The following is a 12,580-nucleotide window of genomic DNA, read 5'->3' as shown; positions in this document are numbered from 1 at the left end:
GTAGGGTTTGCACACTATGAGCATTTTGCTCCTTTAACACATGCTCACATGTATTTGCATTACAATAGCATTAAAAGATTGTTCTCTACCTCTGTAGTGTTTGATACATTACCTGCGAGGCTCTATCAGTGCAAGAGTTTTTATTTAGTCTAAACACTTCAGTTGTAGCACATCACAGGATGCTCTAAATAGCAAGTTTGCCATCGCAAGTGCATTATCCTTTTCTTACTCTACCTATCTTCACTCAATTCAGCGATACCAAAAGGTTGTTGCCGATAATAATAATAAAGCTGGTGCTCAGACTTGCGAAGGCATTTATTTGTCGAGCTAACTTAACGGAGGATACGTCACAAGAAGAAATTAAATAAATTTATATTAACCAAAGTTGCAGTTTTTGTTGGTGTTTAATTTCCCGGCGTTTCTTTTTTTTGCAGGTGTCGCGTAGGAGAGAACTGGTGGTACAGAGGGGAGCACTGTGAAGAATATGTGTCTGAGCCACTGGTCGTGGGTATTGCCATTGCTTCTGTGGCAGGATTCCTTCTGGTGGCGTCTGCTGTTATCTTCTTCTTGGCAAGGACCCTTCGAGACCAGTACACAAAGAGCGACACCGAGGACTCACAGGGGTATGTGACACCATCTAATATTACAGAGCACATCTGCCACAGTAAGGGTAATTCCATCATAAGTCTTGTATCATGCAGCTGACCAGCAGCAGGGTTTATGCGCACCTCCGAGTGCCAGGCTTCCTTAGTCTATCTGCCGCCGTTCTGGGCTGCAGAGAAGCTCACTGTTTGTTCATTGCTCCCCCAGGCAGGGTGACAGCCTCTCGTCCATTGAGAACGCAGTTAAATACAACCCCATGTATGAAAGTGATACGACTGGCTACAGCCATTATTATCGCAGATACCCTCAGCTAACGTCCTACAGTTCTACCAGTGCAGAGACATCCACCGACTACAGCAGTGAAGAGATAAGGCACATTTATGAAAACAGTGAGCTTACTAAGGAGGTAAATGACCTTGTTTTCATAATGCCATCAAAAAGATCTTGTGAAAAATAAGTTGATTTAACAGTTGCAATTTGAGGCCTCAATCTTTCTCAAGAGTCTGTGCTCTAGATAGATAAGTCACAACTACAGCTGCTACAACTATTTAAAAGAAGAGAGCAAGCAGGGAGAGAAATCCTTTCTATCAGGTATATGGAAAGGAATGTGTGTGTTCTGACTTATAATGAATTTCATCTGATAAAAGAGCTGAATGCTTAAGTAACTGCACAGGGGCTGCAGTGGTTTGCTTTCATGTTAGACATGGCCTTTAGCTTTTGATGCCAACTGACATGCAGGAATCATCAATGCTGTAAAAACCCCCTGGACTTTAATACAGGGTTTTTAAAGCTTAGTTCTTACTATAACCTGCAAGTTAGATCATACTGTCCTCCTGCCTTGTTGTATAGGTGGTATCCAGGATTCACTGAAGAGGAGAAGGGATTTACATCCAGGAGCAAGCCACAGATCCTTAAGCAATTGCGAGAGGTGTGAATCCAGCCTGTAGCCAGGGCTGTGGGGAAAGTATCTATGAGAGAGAAATGGTTCTGTTCGAGCCAGTTGAAATGTCACATTCTATCCAAACCCTGGTTTTAACAGTAAAATATGACTAGATTCCAAAACTGAAGTGCTCCACTTTTAAAAATAGCACGAAGAAGAATTTTATCCCAACTGTCCAATTTCAAGGTCTCCTCACTGAAATAGCAAAGGATATGAGTTTTATTTTCCAAGAAAAAGAAATAGATAGTTTCAGTCGTACTCTAATTTCTGTTATGCACCTAAAATTGTCTTTCTTGTATTCTAGGAAATTCAGGACCGAATTCGAATTATAGAGCTCTATGCTAAGGACCGTCAGTTTGCAGAGTTTGTTAGGCAACATCAAATGTGAGTGAAATATCTTGTCTGCATAATTCTTTTGATGTTTTCTCATGTAACTGTTACTACCTTACTGTATTCTTCATATGAAGGGTCTGGAAATGCTGGAGCACTAGATGTTAAGGTTTCAATAGTTTCTGAAGAAGCTCAGTGCTTTTAAAGTACTTAATTTAATCACTGTCCCAGGTAGGGAGGTACGTTAAAAATGGTGAAGAGGAATCCCGCAGTTAATGGGTGTCAGAGAAGCACTGACATCAATTCAGTCCTGAAAGCACAAATGGAACCTTCTTAACTCTCTTAGTGTAGGTGCTGCTGCTACCTGTTTTATTTAGAACAGAAATTTTTAAAAGCATGTTAGTTCATCGTGAGTTTGCAAGACTTGACTTGGCAGCTAAGCCAGCAGGTCACTAGTGCAGGACTACCATCTGATATTGTGGGCATGTTATCAGAATAGAAAGTGTACAATTCTGAACAGTTAACCAAGCTGAGCTGTGTGCTTTGATGAAAGCCAAGCATGGGAAAGGCTATCAAGGAATTAAGTGTCGGCATTCAGTCTCCTACAAACTGTACGAACTGTACTCTCACTGTAGCAATAAGGAAATCACAGATAGCTCTGGTCATTTGAAAGATTCTGAAGTGCAGTTCCTTGGGATCCGGTTAAAAACAGCTACAGTAGCATAACCCTGTGTTCCCAAGTCCTCAACTACAGTTTTGTTTTGTTTTCTTTTTAATTGAAAATAACTGCAGTTCACATTTTTCCGTGTCACTTGTTCATATTTTCATCTTGAGACAGATCAGCTTCTAAATTTTCCACAGCTGGAAAGTAGAAAGGGCTGCCTCATATAAGCCTTGAATCCAAAGCTTGAAAGAGAAAGAGACTAACTTAATCATTGCTTCTCTGTTTTTCATTTCAGGAAGCTGCTATAAGAAAAAAAAGAAATCAGTAGAGAGCACGTGGGAGATAAAGACTACCTTGTTGCCATAGCAATGGGCTCAGATGTAACTGCAAAGTTACTTATAGTCTTAACATTGCATGGATGGATACAGATGTTTTCTAAATGAATGGCTGAAATGTACAGATGTCTGTTTATCTCAAGTACCTCTGGCTTCTCTGCATAAAGTGACATTTTTAAGAGGTGATCAGAAGTGGCAGAGGTTATGAAAGTTCATTTTTCATTAACTCTGAAATGGACAGCGGTAATTTGTATACCAAGGCAAAAAAAAAAAAATATCTCCTCAGAAAAGAGAAGATACATGCACAAACTAAAAATAAAAGGCACCTTTAAAATCCTGTCTGGCATTTATCCCCTCACTGGAGTCTACTGTAGTGAATTCAAAAGTACAAAGCGCTAGTGGAAAGAATGTGGTTTGCACGTGAATGGTTTGTAGGAGAGAAGCACACTGATAGAATGGTGTTAGCATTATTTTAAAGCATTCCCAGCATAAGCACAAACATAACCTCATCGGAAAAGCTGTTATTTTACACAACTGCCAGATTAAACTTTTGCCACCTGGCATCAGCAAAACAGCACAGTGCTGAGGCTGCAGCCCTCTGAAATGCTCTCCCCGCACATTAAGTGTCACCGCTGGCTTGCAGTGGCCACATGTAGTGCTGGTGCACAGCAGGGCACCCCTTCTGCAATACAGTGTTATAATGTCACGATGGTTGGCACTCCAGCTGTTCCTGCCAGAGATACAAGCAGGGGCACAGAAGGTCTTCTATCATACAAATGTTGTGTAAAGCTTGAGTGACTAACGTTGATTTTTTTTGTACATAGACAATTTGTTGTTAAGATGCATTGTTTGTTGTGTATTTCCTTACCAGCTTATTTTCAGAATGGATTTAACTGCTGAAATAGAAAGATGAGTAGGTTAATGGTGAAATACCACAGTGATGTTTGTGCCCATCTTTTTTAAAACCATAGTTAGTATTTACTCAGTGTTGAATTCAGGCAAATATTGGTTACTTTTTTTTTTTCTCTGAACTGAGCAATACAGACCCACCATGAACTGTGTTTCAAAATCAAGCTGTGGCATTCATATGCATACAGATTTGGTGAATGGCAATAGTTTCTTAGGGGGAAGGGAAAAAGCCACTCAGCCAGGGTAGTCTTTCTCCAGCAGAAGCAGCCCTCCTGAAGCATTTTAGAGCAACTGAATAGATATAGGGACCTTACAAGAAACTGCATTTTATCTTGGAATTCTAAAGAGAGCTTTGACCACTTGTTAAGGTATGTGAGAGCTCTGGTTAGAGACAATATTTGTGTTAAGGCGCTAACGCTGCAGTCAGGGCTAGGGCACTAACAGTCTACAGTAGCTTCTACCTGCAAACAAATCCAAGCTGCTTGTTATTTTACAAAGACAATTATAGCTCTCTGCCCACATGTGCCAACAGCCACACGATACTTTTACAAGTTCAGTATTAGTGAGAATTACTTACTTGTCTACAGGCTGATATATCTAAGCAAGTAAAGATTTCAGTGCAATTCCTCTATGTGTTCTGGAGAACCTTGCTGGATCACTTGCATGGTATCTTTTTGCCTTGAGGGACAGCGAATAGTTAGCAGAGCTGCAAATCTGTCGAAGAAAGGTTTACAGAAATCATGGTAAGCCCAAATAATACAAGGCAGCGGAATACAGTGCAGCTTAATCCTGTTGTGACCAGGTGTTACAAGACAGAGGTCACACAGTGTGACCCAATGCTCTCAGAGCAGCTAGGATCAGGTACATCTTAATGGTACTTAACTACCTGCTGGGCCCACTTTTGGTTACACTGAGCTTGTGGTATTTCAGTGTATATACAGTGTCTCTTTCCTGTTCGTGTGTGTGTGTGTACTTATAAGCATAATGACATTTTCACTGCAATAAAATACAATTTCCAAAATGCTTTTTCTAGAAAATTGATGTGGAGACTGCGAGTTTGACATGAAGAAACAAGGTATCTTAGCCATGAGGAGCTGTGTACACAGTGGCAGGAAGTTTGGTGTTTGACTTCTTTCAAGGCTGAGTTGGTTAAGCTGTTGAGCTCACTGCTAGCACAAGTGCCAAGCATCATTCTTTATCACTTGCAGGGTTATATTCTGAAAATTCATCCTGCAAAACGCGTAATAGAGGCCTTTGCTTTCTACTATGATCTTTGCTCGTTATAAAGCTGTGTTGGCTCTAATTAAAGAACCAAAACATGTTACTGAGGGGCTCTTGATGTCTTAACAAAAGCAAAGGACCCCTCCTCCCATGAACTCTGATGATGCATCTCACAATATGTCATGAAGGACCTAATGAACTGTCTTGTTTTGAAGAGTTTCCCAATCAAAGGCAGAGACAAAACCCTCTAAAGATCCTCATGGAAACAAACCAAACTCTCTATCAAAATCTGTCAGTACTTGCTATTAATTAACATGAAATTTTTCACTTGCAGAAAGGCAAAAAGTGCAGGTCTGAATGACAGTTTAATTTAAGAGCATACACAAAGGCAGTTTCTGTTTGCCGATCGCGGGCAGCTCCATCAGCTTGTGCTGACCATCCGTAGCCCTCAGGCTTGAAAAAGAAAACATGGCCCTGCACAACACTGCCGGCTTCCCCCTCACAGAGGCTCTCAAACTGTAACCACACATTTCAGACCTGCAAAAAGCACTGGGGGTAAGCTCAGCCTTTACCAGTCAAGCCTGGCACTCACATCCCCTGATCAGACCTGCAGGAATGGGTCCTTAATGAGAGAGGCAGCACAAGGAGGAGGAGATAACTCCAAGCTCTCCCCTACCCTGTGCCTGTGGGCAGCAAGGATGCGAAGGTGCTACAGCTGCACAGCAGGGAATGGGCATCTCCTCCTGGTAAAGCAAAAACTCAATGCAGGTATATCTGTAAGCACTCTAGGGCAGACACAGACTGACTCTGCACAGCATGTGGAATCCAACAGAGTGTTGTTACTCTTTAAATACTGGTAGTTACGCACGGCAATTTCCTGGTGCTTTCTGGTTACTCGAAGTGTGCTACAGCACCAGCAGCAGTTCTGCCTTATCTTTCCACTGCTTGATCCAGTTTGGGATCAGCAGGCTGATATTCTACATGATATCCATCCGCTCGCTTTTGTTTCTCAAATGAAAAAAAAAAAAAAAAAAAAGAATCCAAAGCTGTTTCTGAGACAGAAAGGGCATTTTTTTCTTTATAGCTGTCATTCCAAGGTGGGAAGTTTTGTTTTTGCCACATTCAACGCTAGCTGGCTCTCCTGCTCCAGCTTATGAATGACTCCAGGAATTTCAGCTCACTTCCCGTCCTCTTGGGCTCTCCCTTGCTGCCTGTCACCCTCCCTCCCTGCTGCTTCACCCCTGCACTTTGCAGTGGGAAACACTCTTGCAGCAGGCAGCTCTGGTTGGGGGATGACAGCAGGTTGCAGGACAGAAAGTGACAGCTTGCCTGAGGTGCTGCTGCTGTTTGAGAACAGCTGAACACCATTTCCAAACTTGTGCTTTTAGTTTTCCTGCGTTTTCAATCCAACATGAAGACAAATTTCAAACCTTTCAGAATGAAAAATGCCCCCCAGTGCTGGAATTTTCTGAAACACACGCCAATTTATTTTTTGAAAAATCAATTTTGCTGTCAGCACATCTAATGATTATGTTAATGTATTTATTAAATATGTAGGTCACAGTCAGCTACAATTGAAGCCTGCCCTTCTCTTAAGGAGATCCCCTCACCAGGTGGTGTCATTTATACAACCCAAACAACAACAACAACAACTACAATCCGTCTTGAATCAGAGGAGGTGGAAATGTTAGCCAAAAGTCTCCTATTAAACACAAATCAGAGTTAGTGTTAACTGGAGTTGTGATTGCATCTCCACAGCTGATTACCAGATGGGGAAACTATGTGTTTCTGGAAAGGCTGACCTAGTTTGAACAGAAATGAAAGCAGTAACAATAAGGGATACAGCCATACGTCAAGGCTTTATGCAGTAATGCGGGCAAGCAACTGGATGAAAGAGGGCAAGAGCAAGGGCAGCCCCAGCAGCGTGCATACAGGCAGTCCTGAGAGGATTACACAGCGACTGAATGACCTCTCATCCCAGAGGGGAAGAGGATGCAAAAGTGCTTCCAGTACCAGCATTGAGCTCAAGCCTCCTTAGTGTGACCTACGGGTAACTGCTGGCTGTGGTCCTTCCTCACAGTCCAGTCACCTGCTCAGTAAGGGAATGTCTGTGGTTCCCTTCCCTGTCTCCAGATGGTGTATTAGCAGGTTTTGATCCACAAAAGGGCTCTATGTGGTTCCACGGTAAACCACAGATTGCTGCATAGCATTTTTTTTGCCTTCACACAGAATCACTTTGCTTTGTGTTGATTCTTAAAGTTCTGATTAAAATCAGTCAACAAAAAGCGGCCTTCCCACAACTACTTTTTTAGGGCTCACTTTCTGTCTGCTCCTCTAGGCATAGCTGGAAGCCCATAGCCAGCCTTGGTGGGAACACAGCGTGATTCAGGACAGCTCCTCCAAGAGATCTCACTGTGCCCATCTCCCTGGCATGTCAGCATCTACAATGACAGCTCCTTCATGCCTGCATTGCAGACATCAAACCAGCCAACACACCCACTGAGAAACATCCTCCCAAAGCTTAAAGCGAGCAGACACGCAAAGGCTGACCTTTCAGAACAGTCCAGCCTCTTGTATTATGCACACAGGTCTGGATGGGAGCTGTCATGTATAGTGCCAACACTGAATACACTGAGCCAACAGAAAGCGGAATCAGTGGGCAGATGACAGAGTAGACTGACTTTGGGGCCACATGACTCCATTGATTTTTAAAAATGTAAACCACAGAAGGCTTTGTAGTTACCTGCCAAAAAAAAAAAAAAGAAAAATGAAGCTGCTGGTAAGGAATTTGAAGCAGAGAACCAGGCCACAGCCTGCAGGCGGCATAAACCAGTCTCCAGAAAGGGATCATTCAGCTGGAAAAGATGGAAGAAAGAAGGATTAGGAGCTCTGTAGTAAATTAAGAGGTTATTTTGCTGCTCCTGGTGAAGTATCCTTAATACTGAGTTGCAAAGGAGAGGGAAGGACTCCAACCACAGCCCAGTCAGGCCCACTGCAACATACAGCATCCATGTGCAGAGCAGAACAGGAAGAGGAACTACTAAATGTGTATCCAGCAAAGGTGATTAACTGGACCAGGCCAATTTAAATTATGAAGTATGAGTGAGGGATGTGCACAACTAAGTACAGCAGAGGTTATGCAGTCCCAGTGCTCAGCACCTACTGGTGAATGGTCTTGCATCAGGTGCCCTCAGCAGCCCACAAACAAACTTGTAAGCCACCAGCTGTTCCTCTCCCAGACACAGAGTTGCAAAGAGTGCTCCACGTCATGATACAAAAACCTAATTATCTGTGCTGACTGGTATGTTCCATAAACATTTAACAAAACTCCCCACTCTTGAATTACTTGTGTGCAAAAACCAGATGATTTTATAAAATGAAATGCTTGAGCGGGCAGATCTTGGGGTAAATAAAACAACCCACAAGAAACCCCAGTAAAAATAGCAGAGAGATTTGTTCCTGTAATAAAAAAAACACAAATATACGAATTCTTCAACCCCATCTAGCCCCCATGTGAATCTCTCACGAACATTTCTGAAAACAGCTCTAGCTAACTAAGCCTCTTGCTCTACATTGTACAAAGGACTGTGTGCAGCTCCCAGCCCGCTCCGAGAAATGGGAAAGCTCAAATCCAGCCAAGATCAGTTAGCAAACAGAGGACACATTTGTGGATCAAATTTGAAAACCAAGAGTATTTATCCAGTTTTAAATGTCAGACTATGCATAAAAACCACATGCAATTCATTCTGAAAAGCAGTTTGTAGAGCAAAATAAAACTACCTTCTCCTTGATGGGATTCTCTAAGACCATCAACTGCCTCATCCAGCTGGCGTTACTTGATCATGTCAGGATGCGTGCTGTCCTGCACAGTGTTTGCTTCAGAACCTTGCCATTTCCAGCTTTCTTCCCCCTGGTTAGTGGGAAAAATATCAAGAGTTTCAGCTTGGAAGGACCTGATCTAGAACCTGATGGTAATTAATGAAGCCTTCAGCCTAGAACACAAACAGCAATACTATCTACTCTATAACTGTATCACTGGGATCTCACTTCAGGGTGCTTTTGAGGAAGCAAGAGGAATGAACCAACAAATGAAAGAAGATCAGACAAAAGATGAAGTATGATTACAGACTGGGTTAGCAACTACAAATCAGAAACAAAAGTCTAAGCTAATCAGTTTTGTTTGCTCCCCTGCCCCCAAAATCCACTTCTGCTTTCTTTTCAAGACAATTTCTAAAGATAGGACAAGTCTAAGATGTTCCTTCACAACAGCCGTGATGGGAAAACAATTCCTCAAACTCTGGAGGAAGCCTGGAGGGCCATTTGCACTGGAGGACTTGAGGAGCTCTAGGAAATACTTGTTTCTGCTTTTTTGGTTTAGAATGTGCACTCAAACATCTGCCCTGCTTTTCCACACACACAGCATGGTAAAACCAGGGTTAAAAATCTAACCCCTAAAATGAACTGTGGAAGGAACTTGAGGCAAGCCAAAGCATACCTTCAGATGGGAAGAGGGAGAGATCTCAAGTTTCTTACTAGTGCCAAAAGTGAATCTGAAATCTCTCTACCTTTCCATATATTTTCCACTAAGACATAAAAAGTAAACACTGTTTCAGGTTTTCATAATGTAGGCTGTCCTACTTTAATTTCCATAACAAACTTTTTACTGCTTATTTCTTATTATTTTTATTACTCCTTATCCATAACTACTGCATATTCAGAACCCTACTGCCAACCTCCCACCTTGCATGACAGTATGGAAAAGTTTTATCAGTGGCAGCTGCCAGCTACTGCTCTGAACTCAAGCTTCCTTCATTTTGAGGCTGAGAACAGAATATCTTGGGTGGTGCTGTGTGGAGCCAGGAGTTGGAGTTGATGATCCTTATGGGTACCTTCCAACTGAGGATATTCTATAAGTCTGATTCTATGATCTTCCAGTCGTGTCTTCATTTTCTATTTTTTTTTTTTTAATAAAATATTGTAAGAGTTTTTTCCAAAGCAGTACAGCAAATGATCTCACTAAGATACAAGACTGATTTATTCACAGCTATTACTTGAAATGCTGGATGTACAAAGCCTTTCTTGTATTCCAGTTCAAGGGCGAAGCTGACAGCCTGCATCCCTACAGCTGTTGATGTGGAGTAGAGATACTGCACTCCCTCCATGTTTATGGCACCAGAAGGTGACCAGATTAGCCATATCCATAGTCTTATTTTTCATCCCAAGAAGCAAGAAGAGATGTCAGCCTACTCAAGCTACAAGGTTTTCAGTTTTCTCCAGCTGACTAAATCTTATCTTCAGCTGCTGTTAAAATACCGTACTGACACTGGTGGTTCTCCTCAATACCAGCAGAAAGGCCTGAAGCAATCACAACCTGCCAAGCAACCATCAGCTCAGCAAGTTTGCCATGTTACATGCAGACCACAGTCAACACTATAATAGAACATGCCTTTAGGTGGGATTCAGACCAGTGGTCTACAGATAGAGGTCCTGTGAAAGGGTGTCACGGAGTTACCTAGATAGATCTGTGCCCGTGACAGGGGGCCGGTAGGCTTGTGGGCCCCCCTCCCCCTTCACTTCCCGAGAAAAACGAAGCGGTGGCAACAATCTAAGAAGGAGAACTTATTTTACTAACTATGATGTTGAGATGCAGGATGACACGATACAATACAATCTAATTGGGAGTAAGTATAATAAACCAAATGGAATGAGGGAGAGAGAGCGAAAGAGCGATAGAGAGGGGGAGAGAGAGAGAGTGAGAGAGTTTCCGAAACCGAAAGCCTTACTTGATGAAGGCGCCCGGCTTGGAAAGCACACCCACTCCTCTCCCGGCAGCAAGCGAAAGTGAAGAAGCACCGCGCGCAACCACATGACGTATCTTCCGTGATGTGTCTTCCTTCTCTGACCGTGAGGTCCTCTGGGATACGTAGTTCTTCTCTTTTGTCCATGATGTTATGATGTGGAATACCAATAGCGAAGTTACAAAACCATGACATTCCACCCCTTATTCTACATCATTATATCATGCTTAATACATATACATAGAACTACTGACTGCACTCCCCCAACATCAAATTCCCTTGTGGTACACATTGAACATCCCCATCTTTCTGCATCACCCACCAAGTGGAGCCAGGTCCCTGGGCAAAAACAGTTCCACGGAGAGGTCTGCCCTTTCCAGAGGCTGGAAGGACCCAAACTGCTTTTCCCAACATGCTCTTTACATGTACTACAGGGACCTTATCTCCCTCTACAGTATGTAGGGAGCTGGAATGGGTAGGACCATCACGATTGATAGATCCCCTGGTGTTGACCAACCAGGTGGCTTCTGCCAGATGCTTCTCCCAGTGCTTAAATGTTCCACCGCCCATTGCCTTCAGCATAGTTTTTAACAACCCATTGTATCGTTCAATCTTACCAGAAGCTGGTGCATGATAGGGAATATGATAAATCCATTCAATGCCATGTTCTTTGGCCCAAGTATTTATAAGAGAATTTTTAAAATGAGTCCCATTATCTGATTCAATTCTTTCTGGGGTGCCATGTCGCCACAGAACTTGTTTCTCCAGACCTAATATGGTATTTCTGGCGGTAGCATGGGGCACTGCATATGTTTCAAGCCACCCAGTGGTCGCTTCCACCATGGTGAGCACATAACGCTTACCATTGCAGGATCGTGGCAAGGTGATATAGTCAATCTGCCACGCCTCCCCATATTTATACTTTTGCCATCGCCCTTCCTCCCAGAGAGGTTTCATCCTCTTGGCTTGTTTGATTATGGCGCATGTTTCACAGTCATGAATAACTTGTGCAATAGCATCCATAGTTAAGTCCACCCCTCGGTCTCTAGCCCACTTATACGTTGCATCTCTCCCTTGATGGCCCGAGGTCTCATGGGCCCACCGAGCTAGAAATAATTCACCCTTGTTCTGCCAGTCCAAGTCTATTTGAGCCACCTCAATTTTGGCTGCCTGATCTACGTGATGGTTAGTTTTCTGTTCTTCCGTAGCCCGACTCTTGGGCACATGAGCATCTACGTGGTGCACCTTTACCACCATATTCTTTATTCGGGCAGCAATGTCTTTCCACAGTTCAGCAGACCAAATAGGTTTACCTCTCCATTGCCAGTTATTTTGCTCCCACTGCTGTAACCACCCCCATAAGGCATTCGCCACCATCCATGAATCAGTATAAAGACAAAGCACTGGCCACCCCTCCCGTTCAGCGACATCTAAGGCTAGTTGGACAGCCTTGACCTCTGCAAACTGACTTGATTCTCCTTTTCCTTCAGTGGCCTCTGCAACTTGTCGCACGGGGCTCCACACAGCAGCTTTCCATCTGCAATACTTCCCAACAATACGGCACGATCCATCTGTGAACAGGGCATATTTCTTTTCATTTCCTGGTAGTTCATTATATGGTGGGGCCTCTTTGGCACGTGATACCTCTTCTCCTGGTGATGTTTCAAACTTTTTACCTTCAGGCCAGTCCATGATCACCTCTAAGATTCCTGGACGACTGAAGTTCCCCATTCGAGCTCGTTGTGTAATCAGTGCAATCCACTTGCTCCAAGTGGCATCA

The 12,580-nt window shown here is 43.2% G+C and overlaps 1 protein-coding gene across 5 annotated transcripts in view; it reads left to right on the top strand.

The window, feature by feature from the left end:
• IMPG2 (interphotoreceptor matrix proteoglycan 2) overlaps window positions 1-4,802 on the top strand; it is a 56,075-nt gene extending 51,273 nt beyond the window's left edge. For 3 of the 5 annotated variants that reach the window (XM_040698102.2, XM_015296118.4, XM_040698110.1), the window contains 4 exons: window positions 435-623; window positions 811-1,009; window positions 1,848-1,927; window positions 2,833-4,802. In XM_040698102.2, the coding sequence (XP_040554036.1) occupies window positions 435-623; window positions 811-1,009; window positions 1,848-1,927; window positions 2,833-2,845 (481 nt within the window). In that variant the 3' untranslated portion in view covers window positions 2,846-4,802. The remainder of the gene's footprint in view (window positions 1-434; window positions 624-810; window positions 1,010-1,847; window positions 1,928-2,832) is intronic. The other 2 variants (NM_001044639.3, XR_001469469.4) reach the window with 2 other exon arrangements.
• The last annotated feature ends 7,778 nt before the right edge of the window (window positions 4,803-12,580 follow it).

The sequence above is a fragment of the Gallus gallus genome, chromosome 1 (genome assembly GCF_016699485.2).
Source record: "Gallus gallus isolate bGalGal1 chromosome 1, bGalGal1.mat.broiler.GRCg7b, whole genome shotgun sequence".
Lineage (NCBI taxonomy): Eukaryota > Metazoa > Chordata > Aves > Galliformes > Phasianidae > Gallus > Gallus gallus.
The sequence above is the reverse complement of the archived record's forward strand: the minus strand, read 5'-3'. Positions and strand labels throughout refer to the sequence as shown.